Genomic DNA, 20,722 nt, shown 5'->3' with positions numbered 1-20,722 from the left:
TATGGCGGTTTCGTTTTTATGAGAATTCATAAGATTATAATAATAATAAAGTTTTCAGTAATATTATTATTTATAAAGTGTTATAAATTATATTATAATTCAATAATATCTTCCTGTGATATTAGTAATTATTTCAAATAATGCTTTGAAAAATCAACAGAATTATAAATAATCGAATTTTTGTAAAATAGAATTATATACATATTCAAATAAATTTAATAATAAATGAACATGATATTAGAAACAATAAATATACAAATTATTTAAATAAATTCAAAAAATGTAATTTAATATTTACTATTGAAGATCTAATGTAAATGTGTAGAAGCATTTTGACTTCAAAAAAACAAAATAAGATTAAAAAGAAAATATATTCATAAAAGGGCATGCGCAGTATAGTAAAAAGCTTTTACTTCGAAATTAGTGTAACGCACTGGTTGTACCGATAGATGTCAGTATAACATCTCAGAGTAGGTCGCGCCTCTATCGGTGAAGCCTATGATCAATTCAAACGGTGCGCCACTGACGAGGGGGGTCCACACCATTTTGAAAGTAAAAATACTGCGCGACCCGGGATTTTGTTTGTACGGTTCGGCGAGGGTAAAAAAGCGGCGAGGGCTAGGCTGTGGTATGGTCGGGGTAACGCGGTGTCGCTTGTAAAATGACGTAGAGTGTGCGAGGGTGTGCCGCGTGCGGTACGAGGTGTGTTAGCGGAAACGGTGTCGCGGTGTGTAGGGTCGGCGCTGGCCGTAGCTATCGTAGCGTACGGGAAATTGGCTGTGGCTTCGCCAATGGATGCCAGGCAGGAGGAGACGCCATTTTGATATACGGGCGCACGTCAAGCGTTCGCTCGTAGGGAAACGCGGTCTCGAGTCGGTCTGCCGCTTCGCGTAGGACTGCGCGGGTGAATTCGTTGGTTCGCGAGGTTCACGAGTATCGTTAATACGAGTGCGTGGCGCAACGGATTCGTTGCGTTTCGTTGACAAGTGACAGGTGAATCGATCGGGCCGCGAGGAAAGTCGCGTTGCGGCCCCGTGCCCGTAACACGGTTCGCTCGGTTGATCGGTAGTGACTACTGTGTGTGGAACTACGTGTACATTCGGATTTTTCCCCACGCGGGCGAGTTCAGTGCGAGGGACACGGTAGCTCGTGTATATTGGTGCGCTGATCCGGGGTGGCGGTGTACGGCAGGGAAAAGCCGCTGTCTCGTTTCGCGCGCGCGAGAGAGGCCACCGGCCGACACTTCGGGCCAGGACAAGACGACCCGATGTCGGGAGCGGGTCGCGACCCCGTGTCGACCCGTGGTCGTCCTCGTCTTCGCATATCCATCTCTTTCATAGCACCAGGACATTCCTGGCGTAAATGTGCTCTCATGAGTGCCCATGTGCACCTTTCTTTCTGTCTGCTGCCCCTACGTGCCCTGTAAACCCAGAGCACACCCCGATTAGCACGCCCACGCACTCTATCACTCGCGAATATGGCCAAGATCCTCAACAAGGACCCCGTCACCTACGAAAGGGAGAGGGAAAACTTCCTGAAGGATCTCCGTCACTTCCATGAGACTAGAGGGTAAGACAATTTCGTTCATTTTCTTTCAAACCAATCTTCCATTATTTACTTCAATCTCACTATTATCATCGATATTCTTTTTGTATATTTTCATTTGCATCGACTATTTTATACTTTATTCATTAAAATTCCATCGCTATAAAAGAATTCTTATCACAATGGTTTGCAAGTAAATCAGGTTAATAAATTAGCGTTGTCTACCTAGAATATGAATAGATTTGAGGTTATGTACGTTTAGTTTAAAGTTTCTCAGAGACTCGCCTTTGTGCAAGTTATTTGTTTACGCGTGTTCCATGTTTTCTTTATCAATGATTATCGGTCGCGTATCTTATTGCGATTGAGGTTACATTCAATTAAAATGGATAATATTATGATCAACTTGATTTTTTTTGTAAGAATTTATTATTTGATCTTACAAACATTGTAAATGAAAATGTATTTCTTTTTGTATGATAGTTAAATTTGAACATTAATTAAAACTATTTTAGAATATATCGAGTAATTGCAAATCATTTCACACAAAAATGCCGCTTATTTATTACATCATTGTTCATATTTTATTAATTTTAGAAACAGAAACAAAGTTTTCTCAATTATACTAAGCGATCTTAACCTTAGCAACAAATATATTGTAATGTATCTATTGTGTATATTTGAAGAATAAGTTTGAAGATTTAATTCATTTAATTTTATGTATCTTTTATTTTTGATTAATCTTTTTGATAAATTTTCAAATATATTTTAACATATCATTATTAATTTTATTTTTCAATGTTATTTAATATAATGTCATTTATGAATTGTATTTTTTGCATTATAATCTGTAATTTTAAGAAACAAAAAATAAGAAACAAAATTTAATTGAATAATATTTTATTTTATATATTATAAATATACAATTATTTATATGAAAAAATAAATCAATTTTTTTATTCATTAATAAATAAAAAAGCTATACATTAATAACAATTTGCTTCGATAAATCTTATTCAATATTTGTAAAATAGTTATATCAATCTGATTTTTTTGTTAATTCATTTTATATACATTTTATGAATCATATATTTTATATTTTTTAGGACTCCCTTCAAAAAAAATCCGAAAATCAATGGAAAAGATATAGATCTGTACTTGCTGTATGTTGTCGTTACTGCTCATGGCGGATGGATAAAGGTAAGTCCATATTTAAATATTTTTTTTCTTTTCATTTTTTATTATTATTATTTATTTATTTATTTATTTTCCAATGTATTAAATATAAAAATACGTAATTTATAATGAATTATGAAATGTTAAAGTTATATGTAATTTAAAAAGCAAAATTTAGTATGAACAATATTATCTGTGTTTTTGTTTCTTTATTATTTAATTTCTTTATCAGTACAATATGTGAATAATTTTAATATATCGTAATTACTGTTTAAGTATGAATTTATTTTATATATTTTTCTATATTAAAATCGTGTAATGAAACGTAATCTGTAAAAGTTTATTTTTACATATATTATGTCAATTATAAATTTGAATAATTTACAAAGAATAAATATATTATTTTAAAGACTTGCAATATCTATTTTTTAAAAATAATGCAAATAAAATTTCTTCTATGCTATCATCTGCCATTATTTAATAATGAAATTGCAATACTATTATTTTTTATGTTTTAATAATATATAATAAAATAAATAAAACTTTTATATAATATTATATTAATTTATATATATATTAATACAAGAATATTCATTTTTAAAAAAAATTTGAAAAAATAGTATTTATTTTAATTACTATTCCTGTATATAGTTTTAAATTATTTTTATTATAGATCATTATCAATATAAATGTGCATTTATGTAAGATATATCTAAGAAAATTATATCAATGTGCTTTGAACAAAGATAACAAGAATAATGAGACATATCTTTTTCTCGTTTTATATTACGTAATAGAAAAGAAGATAAACTAATTTTATATTTTAATACATCATTTATATTAATATTAATTTATGCTTTGAGCATATTGAATATCTGAATCTGGAAAAAAATTCACATATTGCACATAATCTAATCTCTCTATTATAAAAAATTTGCTGTTTAACTAATTTAGTTAATTCAACTTAATTCGAATATACTCAAATTAAAATTTAGAAAAAATGATCAAATCTCTCAGATCATTTTCGTCGCATTTCATGTTTCTAAGTTACACAGGATATCGTTCGGCCGATCAGATGCTCGATTCGGTTCTGCGCATCGAAATCGCTTCGGTTCGTTTACTCGGTTCGAATTTCGAACACGCGAGTGTCCCAAGCATTTGCGCACGCTCCTAGGCGTAAGAAAGATGCATGGATGCATGTTCTTTGTAATGAAAACTTTCCAAATTGAATAATAATATAAATAAACATTAAGGAAGAATTAAAATATCATCTAAGATAAACATAATTTATTGTATTTTAATATTAATTATAATGAATCTTCAAATATAGACATTCTTATATATGACAACAATGATCAATTAGTAGAATTTTATTTTAATGTAAAATGTGATATAATATAATAGCTAGAGAATTATAATAGCTTTTTTTCTTTACAAATTTTACTTTAAATTGTACTCTGTAACTGCATTCTATTATTAAAAAAATATTTGGAATTTTTTGGATTGAGAAACTTTTTCTTGCTGTGAGCAAATATGCGAGCTTCGATCCATCACGTATGATTAACGGTCGAGGAATGCATCGCGGAAACGCGGGAAAACGATTGTTCTGCGAAATGGATACACTTATTCTTCGATCGAGTTCTTCGAAAACGATATTCAATCATAACATATAAACATCATCATAACATATAAAATTGATAATATTTATAATAATGTTTTCATTAAAATGCAAAATAATATAAATAATTTTAATATAAATTAGAGATATAAGTTTAATTTAATTTTTAATATAAATCATTTACATTTATATTTTTTCTCATAGAAGATATTATACATATATTTTTCATGATTAAGTAAAAATAATTAATAGAAAACGTAATCTCGATTTCCAACTATTAATAATATTTGTCGAGAGAAGAGTCAAAATAAAATATCGTTTTATTTTATCAACGATGATGTGTTGTACATTTATATAGCTTTTATATAGCTGTTTGTCAAATTTTCAAACAATAATTTGCACGTTATACATTATTATTCATGCATATGTATTGATACGCACGAAGAATTATAATCGATGAATTTTTTAAAAAACAATGAGAATGAATCATATTTTAATATTTTCTACTTTTTAACAAATATAAATCTTATATATGTGATATAAAATTTTTTTTTATTATTATATAGGCAAGAATTTATTTCGATATGAAATTTTATGTTAAAGTAAATTTAAATTTATTTCTTCTTATGAATATTTCATTTAACATTCGAAACTAATTTGTAAAGTTTGTATAGTGATTCAAGTCTTTCAATGAAATAATTGGTCGTTCATTTGATTCACGTAGTAATTTTTGATTCGTCTAACGTAACGAGGTCTCTTTGCACTGTGATGAGTAACAAAGCGATTGAAATGATTTAAACGTGGTATCCTTGGCTCTCTGTTACTATTGCTAAATCGGTTTAGGAATAGAATATGTTAAAATGAACAAAATTTTATATTTGGCTATCGAAGACTTATAAATTTTTTTATTTCATAATGTTTCAGAAAAGATGTGATCTATGTTTAGCAAAAACATAGAACATTTAATGTATAATATTCAAAATTAACATTAGAACTTTGAAACGTGTGTCTTATTAAAATTACAATTTTTGCTGATTGCTTACATCATTCTTCCGCCGTTTTTTTCATTATATTCAAAATATATTTATCTATTTTATAATACTTAGTCTATCCTTTAAAATAATTTATTATAAACGTGATTTTTGTATTCAAACAAGCTAAATGTTTATTTTTATATTTTTCACTAAAAAAGAAATTAAGGATATTTTCTTACAACATGAAAGAAATGTACGCTTTTAAATAAAAAAAATTATAAATATATAGCTGTCTGTAAAAATGATTTAATATATTAAATCCAAATATTTATTATTAAAATATTCATGAAATATTTCATGAAATATTTTTAATAATGATTTTTTTGCAACAAATATAAGTGTTATTATTAATTGATGAGAATTTAATATTTTATTATATATTATATTTTTTTGTATGTTCATTATAAAATATTTTATTAATTTAATTGCATCAAATTTTTGAATATCTATTTCTTTAATATATGAACACATTGATTTGTTTTTTCTTAAGAATAGATTCAATAGTATATACACATAAATATTGTATATATTTCTGTAGCTGTGCGGTATAGCATAGTAAAGTTTTCACCCTTTTTTTTCTTGTATTCGATAGCATTTTAATGTATTATCTGCCAATATATGTTCTTTTTTAAATATAATTTATACTTTTTATATATTTATTTTTTGTTTTTGCTTAAATAATTTACTAAAATTTTTTTTTTGTTATTAGAATATTAGATAAATTTCTCAATTTTTTATAATTTGAAAATTATAACTTTAAAAAATTTATAATTTATATATTGTTGAATATTTATATTTTTACATATTATATATTTACATATTATATTTGTATATTTTTCAAAGAAATTGAATTTTTCTTATTTTCTGAATATTTTAAAATTCTTTAAATCATAATTCTCTCTTATAAAATTCTCCATCTCTTGATTTTCATTTTCACACGATATCTTTTACCGTTTCATGGTGATTGATCGCTATTACAACAATGATTAACATACACATAAAAAAAAGAACAATCTAACTGCAAAAATTTGTTAATTCGCATTTATAAACGATGACAAAAGCATCTTTCTATTTCAAAACATTCTATTAAGTCTTGTATATTATAAATTTCCAAATTTTTGTAATGTTCCATTAACTGTTTTTCTATGCTCAATTTATTACAAAATCGTGACTGTAGAGACTATTGATCATACATCGATTGATTGAACCGTTTATAGTCGATGATTTTAAGAAAACGAAAAAAGTTCATGTACAAGATATATGTTAAAATTGTTTGATAATTCGACGATTTCGCCGAAAATCCATGCATAGGGACAATACGGAAGTTGACGTAAGGTCAGGGTCACTTGCAGAGAGGCACAGTTCAGGGTGGGAGATAGATCATGAACCGAAGGTGGGAAGAAGGTGCATGGCAGAAGGGCGGGGAGGGGGAAAAGAGAGCAGTGGAATGAGGAAGAGGGGGTGTGAGTAGAGAATGAGAGAGAGAGAGAATATCATATGAGGAGGTGGAGATGGAGGTGCGGTATACGAGGGCTTCCCCTCAACAAGTGATCGAAGTTCGCTAGACTATATAACCTGCGGCCGGGTCGCGACTATGCTCAGAATGCATCGCGGAGCGTGGATCTGTGATTCGAACGAGTTGACGCCATTTTTTTTGTCGCGCGCCAATGGTGCTATTCAGGCAACTTTGTTACATACATTTTTAAAAGCAAGATGATGAAAAATATTCTTCACGAGATAAAAAAAAGTTATTGACGCGTTTTGTGTGAAGTATTAGACGCTTGGATAGTTATTTGTAATAAATTAAGCAAAATATTTTAACATTTATCATTTGAAAAAATTTATGTGATGAGAAAGAATAATAATAAGTATTAAGATATATTTTGTGTATATTAATGTTACTAATAATGAAAATATATATGATAACTTATTTATTTAATAAATTTGAATAAAAAATAAAAATTGTGGATTTTTAGACAATAAAATCTGTGTTGAGTTAAAATCGTTCAAAATAATTCAAGATTAAGTATTTTGAAATCAAAATTTAAAAATTTTTAATAAATTCTTCTAAACGATTAGTAAATTCAAGTAATGAGTTCGATTAATATGATGAAGTACATAATCTATAAGAAGTATAGGACATTTTTTGCAATAACTTTTTATAAAAGTCGATTATGGAAATTAACTCGATTTTCCTACCGTACGTGTAAATATTGTTGTTCTCTATCTGCTAACACATTATGTATTTATTCTAAATATATTTTTATTACATTTAACTTAATATTGTAATAATTATGTGAATATAAATTTATCTATATTATATAATTTGAATAAATGTAATATATTAAAACATACATACATAAGATATTAATTTATTATAATATTTTTATTAAATTTTGATTAAAAAACAATTTTTTGAAATTTTATATTATGTATTGTTTTATACTAAAATTATAAAATGTAATATAGATATAGATAATATAATATAATAAATAATATAATATAATATAATATAATATAATATAATATAATATAATAAATATAGATAATATAATATAAATTGTGTAATGTTATAAGATGAATAAATTAAAATGGAATATAAATTATAATTTCCAATTATAATAATATAATTATAATATCATTGTTGTAATTTCTATTTGATTATCGTAACATTGCCTTCACTATTTTTTAAAACTGTTAACAGGGAATGATTATCCGCGTTATCTTTAACTTGAGATCGACTTAACTACTAATAGGTCATCAAACTGATAAAAATAAAATTTTTATATCTTTCTTTTTTAATTTTTATCATTGCAAGATTGCTTTAATCGAATTGTATGATTTTTGATGTGAACATTGATTGAACTTGAATAATTTTTAATTTAGACTAATTCCTCAGCAAATAAAATAATAATATAAAATAAATATTTGTCTTATATAATTCTCCTAAAAATTTAATTTTTACAATGAGAAAATCACGAGAATTATTTAATAAAAACCAGCCTTTGATTTCTTTTTCTTTTACAAAGAATTTTCAAATATATAGTTTTATCTAAACTAGATCACTTGCTTGACCTTCTTAGTACATCAATTAATCTTTACCTTTTTAGACTCCGTGTATTTATAGACTAAAGTAACTATATATTATAATTTCTTATCTTCAACCAGTAATATTGATTGCATTATAATATCAAGTCAAGTATTGTTTTCATATCAGATTTTTCATAATTTATTATAATAATAATATATTAAAATTTTCATTTAATTTTTATAAGTTTTTGAAAAATCCTTTATAATTATTAATTATTTGTTGAAAATATATTTACAGTATATAGTATACAACTTTTCAAAATCAATTGCTTTTTTCTATGAAACGATCATTTTACACAAAAAGATACAGAAATAAGAAAAAGTATTTCGTACGTTCGCAGGCTGAATTTATCAGCGCGTTACGAAGCAAAATCACTCCGCTTAAGGAGTAGTCGGCGTGAAGTGAAAGTGTGTAGAATAGAAATTATTAGCAAGCCGCTAGTGCAGGTTCTTTACGGTAATAAAACGATTGGATAACTCGTATTCGTATATACGAGTGCGCTCTCTTATGGATTATACATCCATGGAAGTTTTTTATATAAGTATACATGGGCGCCCACGAGAAATTCTAAATAAATTATAGTAATCTTCGAGCTGGATTTCTGTGACCAGCTGTCCGTTCTATGCTCGCTTTTCTAATCCATAAACTTGTCCATACTTGGTTAAAGAAATGGCTATCCTGAGTACAGCAGTCACGCAGTTTTATGTGTAATGAAGTAGACAACGAGTTTTATTCCCATTTAGAAAGCTTCAAATATTTTCTGTTTTTTTTTTTATTTTTCTTATTGTTATTATTGTTATGGAATGAAGTTATTATGTTAATCATTTATGTTAATCACTTAAATTAATAAAAAAATTTAATTCGATTCAAATTGTTATTTATTAAATATTGGAAAATCGTTAACTTATTGTTCTTATTATAGATTGTTTTAAAATTGACATAATATTTCGTTGATTAACGAAATCTATCTCATTTTAAATAGAAAATATTTATGCGATTATAATTATTTAATAATTTAAATAAAATTATAATATAATATAATGTTTCGTGTATACCAGTTATTGATTTTATAAATACAATATTTGCACTAAAGCTTAAGAGACATGTATCATATATGTATATTTGATAATGAATATTTATTATTGTGAGATTTACGATATTAAAGATATAGGCTAACAACATGTATTTATAATCATTATTCCTTATTACATTTATTGAAAAAGAAATCATCGTTCATATGAAATACAAATAATTTCATTAATAAAATTATTAAATTATTTTCATATATTATAAATACTATTATTATAAATCATATTATTATAATCAATTACATAATATGATCATTAATATCGATGGAGAAAGTCAAAGGAACTATTGTTTTAAAATTTAATTTTTATATAAAAGACAAAACTGCTTTATATATTGATCACAGCATATTCTGACTAAAATGTTGAACAATTGCGTTATTTATCTAATTGAAATAACAACATAGAATCAATAATAATAAAATTGCAAAAAACAGCATCATCGAATGATTATATCACATCTTTTTTAAAATTAAAATTATTATTACACAATTTGTGAAAAATTAGTTTTTTTACTATTCACTTATTCATAAAACATTATTTTTATGAATGCAGATTATTACAATAAAAAAATATATGAGAAGCAATTTTTTTTTTACATAATCTTCATGAAATGCACATTAACTTAATAAAATATTCTTTACCATTAGAAGATTTTGTTCAAAATATTCAAAATTTAAAATAATTTTATTTTTTGAAATATACCTCATTATTATTTCAGTTACAAAAATATTTCAGACATATTGAAATGTATAATGCTATTAATACTCGGTGACCAGATGGAAACGTTAAATGTCGATCAAAGTCCCGCATAAACTCAATATACAGTTCCGGGAAAATAATAAATGTCGCTTAATGTGAACTCGGTGAACTGTTTTTATTTTTTATTTAAACAAAATTATTATAATTTTAAAAAAAAATTGTAGGAAAATTTTTGCAATCGTGAAAATTAATGGAAAATTAAATAAAATGTAAATCCGCATCGTAATATACTTTAAAATTATAAAAGTATAAAAATAATAAAAATTCGAAGTATTATAATACCTATGTTCGTCTTCTCACAAGTCGGATCACTGTTGCATACCAAGCGTTCTGAATTCATCTTATACAGTTTACTAGCTAATCTAAATATTGTATCCTTAAATTCCGATTTCGAAACCAACTAGAAAATTAACCTACTTAATCATTTTTAGTTGTTTCTTGTTATAAACGAATAAACTTTCTAAATTTTATTACATTTGATTTCTTTTCCTTTGTTATATTAATTGATATTGATTCAATGATGATGAAGCAAGATGAAGAAATAATAATATGTATATAATAAAATGTTTATTGCATTGTAAAAAATTTTACATTAGAAAAATTGATATGAAATGATGAAGTTAAATCTTTTGATAAAACAAAATTCTTTTTAAGTTCACGGTATAATTAAGTACAAACAAATGCGTAAAATCATCGAAATACAACACGATCGAATCACCAACCAATTAAAAACATAGGCGTAAATCACACGGAAAATAAAGAGTAAAGTCACTACATTTTATCGAGATAACGTACATTGTCAAAGAACCCAGTGGCGGAACATCACGCTCTTACCGGTTCCGGCAAGAAAAAGTGTGCGGTAGGAGGAAGAGAAGAATAAGGAGAAAATAAAAAAGAAAGAGAAAGAAAGAAGATTCCCTTGCAAACGATAGAAGCCCCGGGAGAAAGACCAAGATTGCGAGAGCCGTGGAGAGGCAAAGAGATATACTATGTATGTATATAGAAAGAAAGAGACAGGAAAAGTGTATGGTACATTCGCAAGTGTCCGCTTGTTCAAGGGCGCGACTGGTATACGGGAGAGTCTTCTGGTGGCCGTCAAAGGGGCACGCAGCGTAGTCTGGCATTGGTCTGCTCACTATACGCAGTGCGTGTAGCGTGCGAGGAATCCACGACGAAGTCGGTAATGCTGAGTCAGTCAGGTGCCGCGGCGCCTTACATCGCTTGGAAGTAGTCGGTGTCCGCGTAACAGAGAAAAAGAATCGGAGAATACAATATGGAAGCTGAAGTATGTTAAAAGATTATAGAATAAAGAAAAAAAATTAATATGAATGTAAAAAGAACAAATATAAGAGGAAAGAATGATGAGATAGAGCAAAGAGAGACAAGAGATAAAAGCAGAATAAAACGGAGAGAAAGACAAAATGCTACTGTGGGGGAAGAGGTAGAGCGGGGCGCTTGCTGGTTCGCTCCCCGGTGATGAGGTACGGTCGATATGGCAACGCCGCGCCCTGCTACACGCATACCGGCATCACCGCCCGCCCAAGCATCGAACAGTCGGCAACGTCGCTTCGGCAGCACGCGGGGGAGATGGCAGTCAAGCTCTCACACATCGAACGACGAGGAGAGCGACCTCATGCCCTGCACACATGTGCAGCCGGGGACACTGAAGAGACTGAGATGCCTGGTTGGTTGCTGCTGCTGCTGCTGTTGGCTTGTTCGCTTGCTTTCTTGCCTGCATGACTGTCCCACGCACGCGCTTATCTGACGTGCACCCCTGTGTCCAAATTGGCGAAGTACTTTTCACTTGGAGGTTCGTTCTTTTGCTGCGGAAAAAATAGGCATCTGCTCTCTCCCCTCTCTCGCCAAGTTCCTTAGTTTACTCTTATATTTTTTTTTAGAGAATCCATAATCAGAATTTTTGAACGAATAAATAATATATTAATTAAAATATAAACATTTTTTTTAAATATAAATAATTTAATAATTAGAAATATAAAAAATAAAATGTTTTTCGATGTCAGTTTTCTATTTTTGAAAATAAAATTTATTGAAAACGAAATATTCTTTATACAAAACTAGATTTTTTTTTTATATTTCCTGGTTTGACAAACATACCTTTCATGGATGTGAACGTACACGATACCGTTAAATCGACCAATTGAATGTTCGACGTTAAATTACATATGTACGTTCTTCATATACCACATTAAAGCAAACTATCGTAACTTTATATTTCAACGATTTTTAAATCTATACATATAATATCGTTTATAATATTAGCATTCAATTTGTATTCAAAAAATTAAACAAATATCAACTCTAAACGTCTTATTATCGTATTAGTCTGTATAATCTCATTTCAAAGAATCAAGTGGATGATCGCTAATTCGTGAATAAGTATTGGTTCGACAGTCATATAATTCGCTGCAGTGGAGACATTTCTCTTTTTACTTGTCCCTTAATCGTAGGTAACGACACCTACTACCTCCTTCGCGAATTTCGCGTGAGGCCGTGCGGTCGTACCAAGTAATGCGGAGAGAGAGAAAAAGAGGGAAAGAGTTGAAAAGCGAGAAGCGCTTGAGTGGAAGGGAGATGGTGCTGTAGTGCAACGTTGCCATTCTGTCAGCCGAGGGCAGACCACTTCCGAGAGCACGCCTCACGTTGGAGATAGTATGGCAACATCGCTTCGATGAGATTAAATAGAGATAGTCTGAGGTATACGCTTCGTCGTTGTAAGATGGACTCACCGTTAGTCCGAGGAAGAAGTGAGACGGATAAAGGATAGCTAAAGGAAAGCATATCGCCTCAATTCGAACTCGTCGATCGTTCTCTTGCCAACGCGAAACATCTTGTAACTTTTTAAACGTGTCGCTGTTGCTATTACTATTTCCTTTCTGTTTCTTCGTAGTTCTTTTTTCAATTTCTATTTCTATTTTTTTTTTTTTTTTTTTTTATGAAATCTAAAAGTGTACTTGTAATGCATATCGTGTTTTGTTCTTAGAATTAGCCGATAAAATATCATATGATTGGAAACAGGCGAGTAATAAAATATAGCTTATAATACACACACACACACACACACACACACACACATACATATCTACAATCAAAATATTTTAAAGTGTTTAAAAATGTGATACGGTTATTGAAAATATTGAAAATAATCAAGTTATAAAATAAATTTTAAATATCGATAGTATTATCAAATAAATAAAATACACTATTATAAATTCATAATATATAAATTTCATTTATATATAAGCTAGTATAAATTATTAATTAATCATAAAAGAAAAAAAAAATAAATTCTGTTTCACACATATATGAAAATAAGTTCCATTATTACAATTCAAGAATCAAGTTGACACGTTATAGAATTTTTGGTACTGTGTCATCTTAGTTTCAAACAAATTTATTCTCTAAAAAAATAGAATTTATTTGTTTTTATAGTTAAAAAATATTACAAATCAAATATTAGATTCAAACATCAAAATTGTCAAATATTATAATAAACAAAATCAAAATTCAAACGTGTTTTGGATGAAAAGTTGAAAGTTTCCATTTATATACATTGATAGAAAGTAGCGCTATTATTTTTTCTGCGAACAGAACTCGTTGGAAATCTTTGGTGAGTGCTTACCGTCTCGGGCAATCGCGTTCGTAGGTGGGGTGGGCGAGATAAATACAGTGCCCCCCTTCCTATAGAAAGTATATACATACCTTCTCTACTATAAGAATTCTATATAGGTCAAAGAACTAATACAAATATGAAATTAATTTATTTATTCAATTATACGAAAGTTATAATAATTTTTTCGTATTACACAGGAATCTTAGCAAATTTTTTTTTTTTGATTTAATATAAAATCGTATTTACGAATATAATCAATAGACAAAATTAGCAAGATCGTAAAATTAAGCATATTTATTTTGAACTTATTTGTTAAGATAATTTACACGAATTTACGCGAAAAAATAAACGATCAAAACTTCTTCAATTGTATTCTATTTTATATTAAAACAGAATGTATAGATTGTAAGTGACTTTAAATATATTATTAATCTATCGACACTATTGCTTTTATTAATTTATGATTTCATCATATTTCTTTAATTGACTTAGTACAGTGTTACTACAATACTTACTGTAACTAGACATTTTTTGCCATGTCTATTTTTGCAGCATGTAAGATGCATTGGTATTAATGGCCTTGGCCGACCAGTTGGTAAACCATCATTCGAACACGAGCCATCGCCAGAGGTCACTGTACCTTTTCTCTCTGCTGTGTTCCTTTGTCACACCGACTTCGACCCATTTGCAGAGTATAACTCACGCATCTTCGCGCGCTTTTTATCTCTGTATTGTTTTTCTTCGTATAATTTAACTTATATATTATTTATTTAACTTATCAATTGGATCCTTTTATTTATTTTTTAATAAAAAAATATCCTTAAGCACAAAATTAAAAATTTATAATATTAATTTAATAGATAATGATTTTTTTTTTGCTAATTTAAAAGGCTTAGTTTTTTGTTATTAAAGCAAAAATAGAAATAGAAGAAACTTCTTTTAAGATTATATTTAGAATTATTTATATATTTTTATACATAGAGTAACATTACAATATACTTTTGTATGCATTAATATTTTCGATAAATGATAATGAAATTAAAAATCTTAATTATTATGATGTGTAAAATTTTAATAAATCAATGAAATATATGTTGCTTAATTTATTTTAGATAATTAATTGCTATATATATTAAAGAAAAAAATTATTAATGAATAATCATAAAAATCGGTAGTTATTTGATATAAACGTAATGTTCGCTTTAAGATAAATCGATCTCCCACAATATAATGTTTGCATTAATATTTTTGCGATTAAAAGAATAATATTATTTTCATTATCAAATATACATTATCTTTAATAGATTGAGAATTGAAATTTGTATGATTTTTAGATACCATCAAGAGGGTTACCTGTTCGAATGAGGTGACATTTTGAGAACGACCGAAACTGTAACAAACTATATTCTGAATAAAACTTCTGAAATTGAATATACGGTATTTCACTTATTTCACTGACGTTTGATTTTATTTTATCGACATTATTCATTTCTCATTATCAAATATATTCACTCGATGGAAAAGAATATTAAACATTCAAGATATTACACATTTATTTTAAAAACAAATTTTTGCAAATTATTGGCTGACCCCATAAATATATTACATCTGACGGATGTGATATCTCATTGGAACATACTCGCGTCACACTGTGACTCTAGTAAATTAGTTTATCTTATGTAACGTGTTAGTATAGATAGAAAGAGTGTGTCCATTGTTTGGTTTATGACAACTGCGCGTACAACGTGGCACCCGCATGAATTCACAAATGTGTCTCAACCGTCGGCCAATGCCTCGAACTTCTATATTCTCGAACTACAAAAAGAAATTAAACGTATTACTATTAGTACTACTTATATTATGTAAATAGTATAAATAGTACTATTAAACGTAGTATTGTTTACAAACTGTATTTACATATTATTTGTTTCGTAGTTAAATAGTCGTTGCAAATTTTTTTATCGAAAAAAAAATTGAAAGATGAATATATTTCTATATATGTATATGTATTTTTTAGCTAAGATGTTCGAAAAATGGCAGAATTTTTTTTATATAACAGACAAGTTATAAAAACAAGTATTAATATTTAATACTAATATTTAATAAGGCTTATTTTTAAATTTATTTTAATTTTATTTTATAACGTATAAACTATTTTAAGAAGTAATCATATATATAGCTTTTAAATAGAAAATTTTAAAAACTGTTTAAAAAAAATTTATTAAGAAAGTTAAAAATTAATTAAAAAAATAAATGCTTATATATTATTTATTTATTGTACGTTGATGTTGTATGATGTTCATGAAATATTTTATAATGCAGTAAAAAATATTTAATAATATATATAGTAGTAAATTATTGCTGATGCATTTACATATTTATATTTTATAAATGGAATGTTTTAAAAAGAACAAAACATTAAAATACTTGGTAATGAAGCAAAGAATACACATAAAAATGGAACATTAAATCAACAAAAAAAAAAGAATTTTAATGTTTATTTAAAGTAATTTGCATTTACATGTTGATAGCTATAGTTAATGAAGTCATAATATTTATAATGTTAATGGATATAAAATTAATTGTTGAAAATATATAATTAATCAATAATTGAAATTATTATTATATTAATGAGTTAAAATATTATATTAAATCAATTTCAATCAACAAAATTAATAAAATAAAATAATGATGAAATTGTTATGCATATTTAATAATATAAAATTAATTAATAATATAAAATAATTAATAATATAAAATTAAAAAATTAAAAGGAAAAAATTGTATCAATATTTTATCAAAATTAAAAAATCGTAAAAAATTTTGAAAAATTTGATTATTTTATAATAATCTATCCAAATATATATATATATATCGTTTGTATTATAAAAAGGAAATAAAAAAAGAATATTTTTCTTATTGTAATGAATTTGACAAGCCGTTTTTCTTATTGTTAAAACAAAAATACATATACATTATAACGATCGTTTAAGTCTGATATATTTTACTAAAGATATAGGATTAACTCAAAACATTTACTTGTTACACTTTAAAAGATAAGATGAACATCAGAGCCAAATAGCGAAATATTTGAAAGTAAATTCGAATTTGGATCGATATCGAATATTCCAGCAATATTTTTGTGCTATATTAAATAATAATCAGGAATAATTTTAAAAATTAATTTTGATGAATTTTTTATATAATGTAATGTTAATCATAAAAAAAAAGTTATTTTTCCATAATTTATAAAGAATTATATGACAGTAAAGAAAATAATTAATTTAAAAAATTTATATTAGAAAAATGGAATTTTTTTATGGATTTTAAAACATATGATCAAAATACTCAAATTTTTTTTAAAAATAATTCTAGCTAGTATTTTTCCACATATTTTCATATTCGATCAAAACCAATCTTGCCACTTACATAATCTCTTACGTGTACGTTGATAATATTATTAATGTACACTATGCTGGTCGTTTTATGTGCATACCGTATGTTGTGAAAACCTTCAGATTTAATAGTCGAACGTTCGAATCTGCTAAAAAAAGATTTATCTCCATACTTTTCTTTTAACTATTTAAAAGCGAATCATTAAATCCAAAAAAAATAAAATCTAAAAGCATTTGAGTTCCTATAGTATATTATACTTATCAAATCGTATATAGTATATACTTATAAAAAATGCTTAATCGATGTGTATTTTAAAATCAATCGCAAAAAATTATATAAAATTTTCAATTATTATCTTTTAACAGACCTGTATGCAGAATATTAAAAAAATAATAAAGTATCTTCAACACATTTGAGATTATTATTAAATCCGTCAAAATTCTCAATTACAAAAAACATGCCAATATGTTTTTAACTAAATTAACATTGATTTTTATCAAATTATTGATTTAATATGCGATTTAACATTGATTTAATATTTATTTACTTTTATCATATAATGTGTATAATATTATTTAGATACACATCACCAATCAGTAGTCTAACGTTAATACATTTACAAACGACATGTGAATTTATTTGAAAACTATGCTCGTTCGATGTAATCGGTGAAGACGACTGGTTTCTTCCAGAGTGTACGAACAGCGACACTAACAGATCCTGTCTGAGTAGTTACTATATCGTTACAGCGTCTGTAATGGCGTTGCAATCGTCTCCGGCAGAACAAGGAGCGGCTGTTCTTCTCTTGTCGTGGATTACATGGCCTCTTAACCGCATATTGCGTATTCAATTGTCGATGACTACATGCACGTTTATTACGCGTATGCAGCTTCTCTCTATTCTATATCTATATGAAACGCGTTCATTAGAATCGAATGACTATAATATACATGACAAGCGCGTATTATAAGCAAAGAAGAATTAATTAAGAACAATTAAAAACGAAATTCTTGTAATAAAACGGATGATACATATTTTTAGAAACTAGAAGAGATATTTAATGAAGATAAATTTAACCAATTGATTATCATATATTACATTCGCATATTATAAATTTATGCGCCAGAGATTTCAATATTTTTGTAAAATGAATAAAAAAATATTGTGTAGATATAGATTCAATTTTTCGCGCTTGAAATAATGTACGATTTAACAAGAATTATGTAAAATTTTATTTTCATCAGATCATATTCCGCGTTATCATATTCCGCATTCGACACGAACTCTTTTCTATCTATTTTTGCAGACGAATATACGCATATGTTTAATAGCACATTACGCAATTGCATATCGATCTTCTCGATACTATCATCTTATCCTTTTGGCTAATGAACGAATTTAATTGAATAGCTATAAAAGTTATTATCTATCGATGATCAAAAATAAAAATTTAATGTTTTATCAAAACCAATTTGCAAAGTTTCAATAAATTAAGCAATACAATAAAAAAAATGTGATAGTAATTAGATCTAGTTTTTAATATTTAATTAAACGTTTAAAGTTTCAATTTCTATAAATTCAAATTCTGTCTATTATTACCAATATCATCATTTAAAAACTAATATCACGTTTTCCATTATTATATTCCTCTATCTTATATGTCCTTAATCTATATTATTTTTTTTTGTTCCTCTATATTTCATATATCATCCAAGTGAACCAAAGTTCATCATATTTAGAAACAAAGTACAAAGTAAAACTCGTATAACTACGATGTAAGTGCGCACTGCTCATCCTTGCTTCTATGAGAGAAGGATTCCCCTTAACGCGTGCTGGAACTCAAGGATAAGTTTATTTTGACCGTCAACCCCCCTTCTCTTCACCATCCATCTCCTTCGTTTCGCAAACAACAAAAGAAATTTCTCGTTCGAACCAGTTTCACTCAGTGTATAAGCGTGTCACAAACTTGGATCCCGATTTTCCAAGTGTTTATTTCCAATTTTTACGCTCCTCGGAAAGGACGCGATGGAAAGCGGACGGTGTTGGACGTAGAGATGATCCTGGCTATCCCGTGTCCGGGCCACTATTTCCGTTTGGTACTAAACGCTTGTGCCCGATCCCTCGCGAGTGCTCTCTGGCGCATAGTTAGGCAGGCAGGCGCGCATACGCGCTCGCTCTCTCCCCCTCCCCCGGGAGAGGCACCGGCGAGAGCTCTCCCTATACGTGTACGCACGCGAAGACTTCTTCATCCGTTCGTTCATTCAGAGTTCACAGTCAGTCAGTTACCAGTACACCTCCACCGATCAGCTGATCCCGACGACGACGGCAGACTGCGCGTCGCCAACCCCTCTGCCCTCCTTCCCTTCTTCTCCACACCCCCCTCTTCCACCTTCCTCCTCCGCCACCTCCACCACCTCCTGCTGCTGGTCGTGCTACTACTACTTCTACTACTACTACTACTATCTCTACTACCACTACTACTACTACTACTACTATTACTGCTGCTACTGCTGCTGCTGCTGCTCTGCTGCTCTGTGCCCCCTAACCCCCCTCCCCGGTGGACGATCAGCTGACTGGGAACTGTCAGTCGTGTGCCGTGGGCCTGCGAGCCCACGCCGATGGTGGGGCTCTTTCCACGATCCAAGTCAGTTGGTTTCTATTCTACAGGACCGCGACGCGACGCGCGGCGTCGCGGCACCGTCCCGTCCCAGTGTCAAAGTCCACACGAATCTGGCCAAGGTAACGGGGCAGACGACAGACAGACACGAGCCAAAAAAGGCGTAGCAAGGTTAGGTTTGGTTACGACGAGTTTCATGAGGGTTGCTTGGCTAACGTTATAATACTTGTAATAATAGAATTATCGTATAATAGATATAATTATTTTAACTATTAACACGTATCTTCTTTTCATTAGCCTTATTACGTGTACTTTATTATAGAATATCATTGTTGTGACTTTCGAAATGCTTTTCTTTTTCGGTTCAGCGGTCACGCGAAGTCCGACGATCGTTCGTATACATTCGGAAGTTTTCGGCTAAAATCGGCGATCGATCTGGATATTCATTCGGCGACTGTCGACTGAAGTAGAAATTAAGAAGTTATGCATCCATGTCTTATCTATAGATTAAAATAGTTTTAGAAGATGATTTTATGGAATGACCTTCAGAGTTGTCTATCGTGTTATTCTTTCAATGTCATTAATGTCATTAAAATCTCTTTTTTTTCTTTTTTTTTTTTTAAAGAAGGTTAAGCTAACGCTAGTTATCTCAATAGAAACTTCCTTCATGCGCGATATTGTAACCTTGCTAGATAACGCAAGACGTACTCGATACAGATATTGTTGTCGAAATATGTTTATTTTTGCTGTTGACAATTTTTCTATTCGAT

At 28.7% G+C, this 20,722-nt stretch overlaps 1 protein-coding gene across 5 annotated transcripts in view; it reads left to right on the top strand.

The window, feature by feature from the left end:
* Positions 1 to 482: 482 nt before the first annotated feature.
* Positions 483 to 20,722, top strand: part of LOC122718936 (AT-rich interactive domain-containing protein 2-like) — a 51,680-nt gene continuing 31,440 nt past the window's right edge. For 3 of the 5 annotated variants that reach the window (XM_043944351.1, XM_043944352.1, XM_043944349.1), the window contains exons 1-2: positions 483 to 1,569; positions 2,649 to 2,742. In XM_043944351.1, the coding sequence (XP_043800286.1) occupies positions 1,478 to 1,569; positions 2,649 to 2,742 (186 nt within the window). In that variant the 5' untranslated portion in view covers positions 483 to 1,477. The remainder of the gene's footprint in view (positions 1,570 to 2,648; positions 2,743 to 20,722) is intronic. The other 2 variants (XM_043944350.1, XM_043944348.1) reach the window with 1 other exon arrangement.

This window comes from Apis laboriosa, unplaced genomic scaffold (assembly GCF_014066325.1).
Source record: "Apis laboriosa isolate Shangri-la unplaced genomic scaffold, ASM1406632v1 scaffold68_cov148, whole genome shotgun sequence".
In the NCBI taxonomy this organism is placed as follows: Eukaryota; Metazoa; Arthropoda; class Insecta; order Hymenoptera; family Apidae; genus Apis; species Apis laboriosa.
This window is presented reverse-complemented; position numbering and strand designations above follow the sequence as displayed.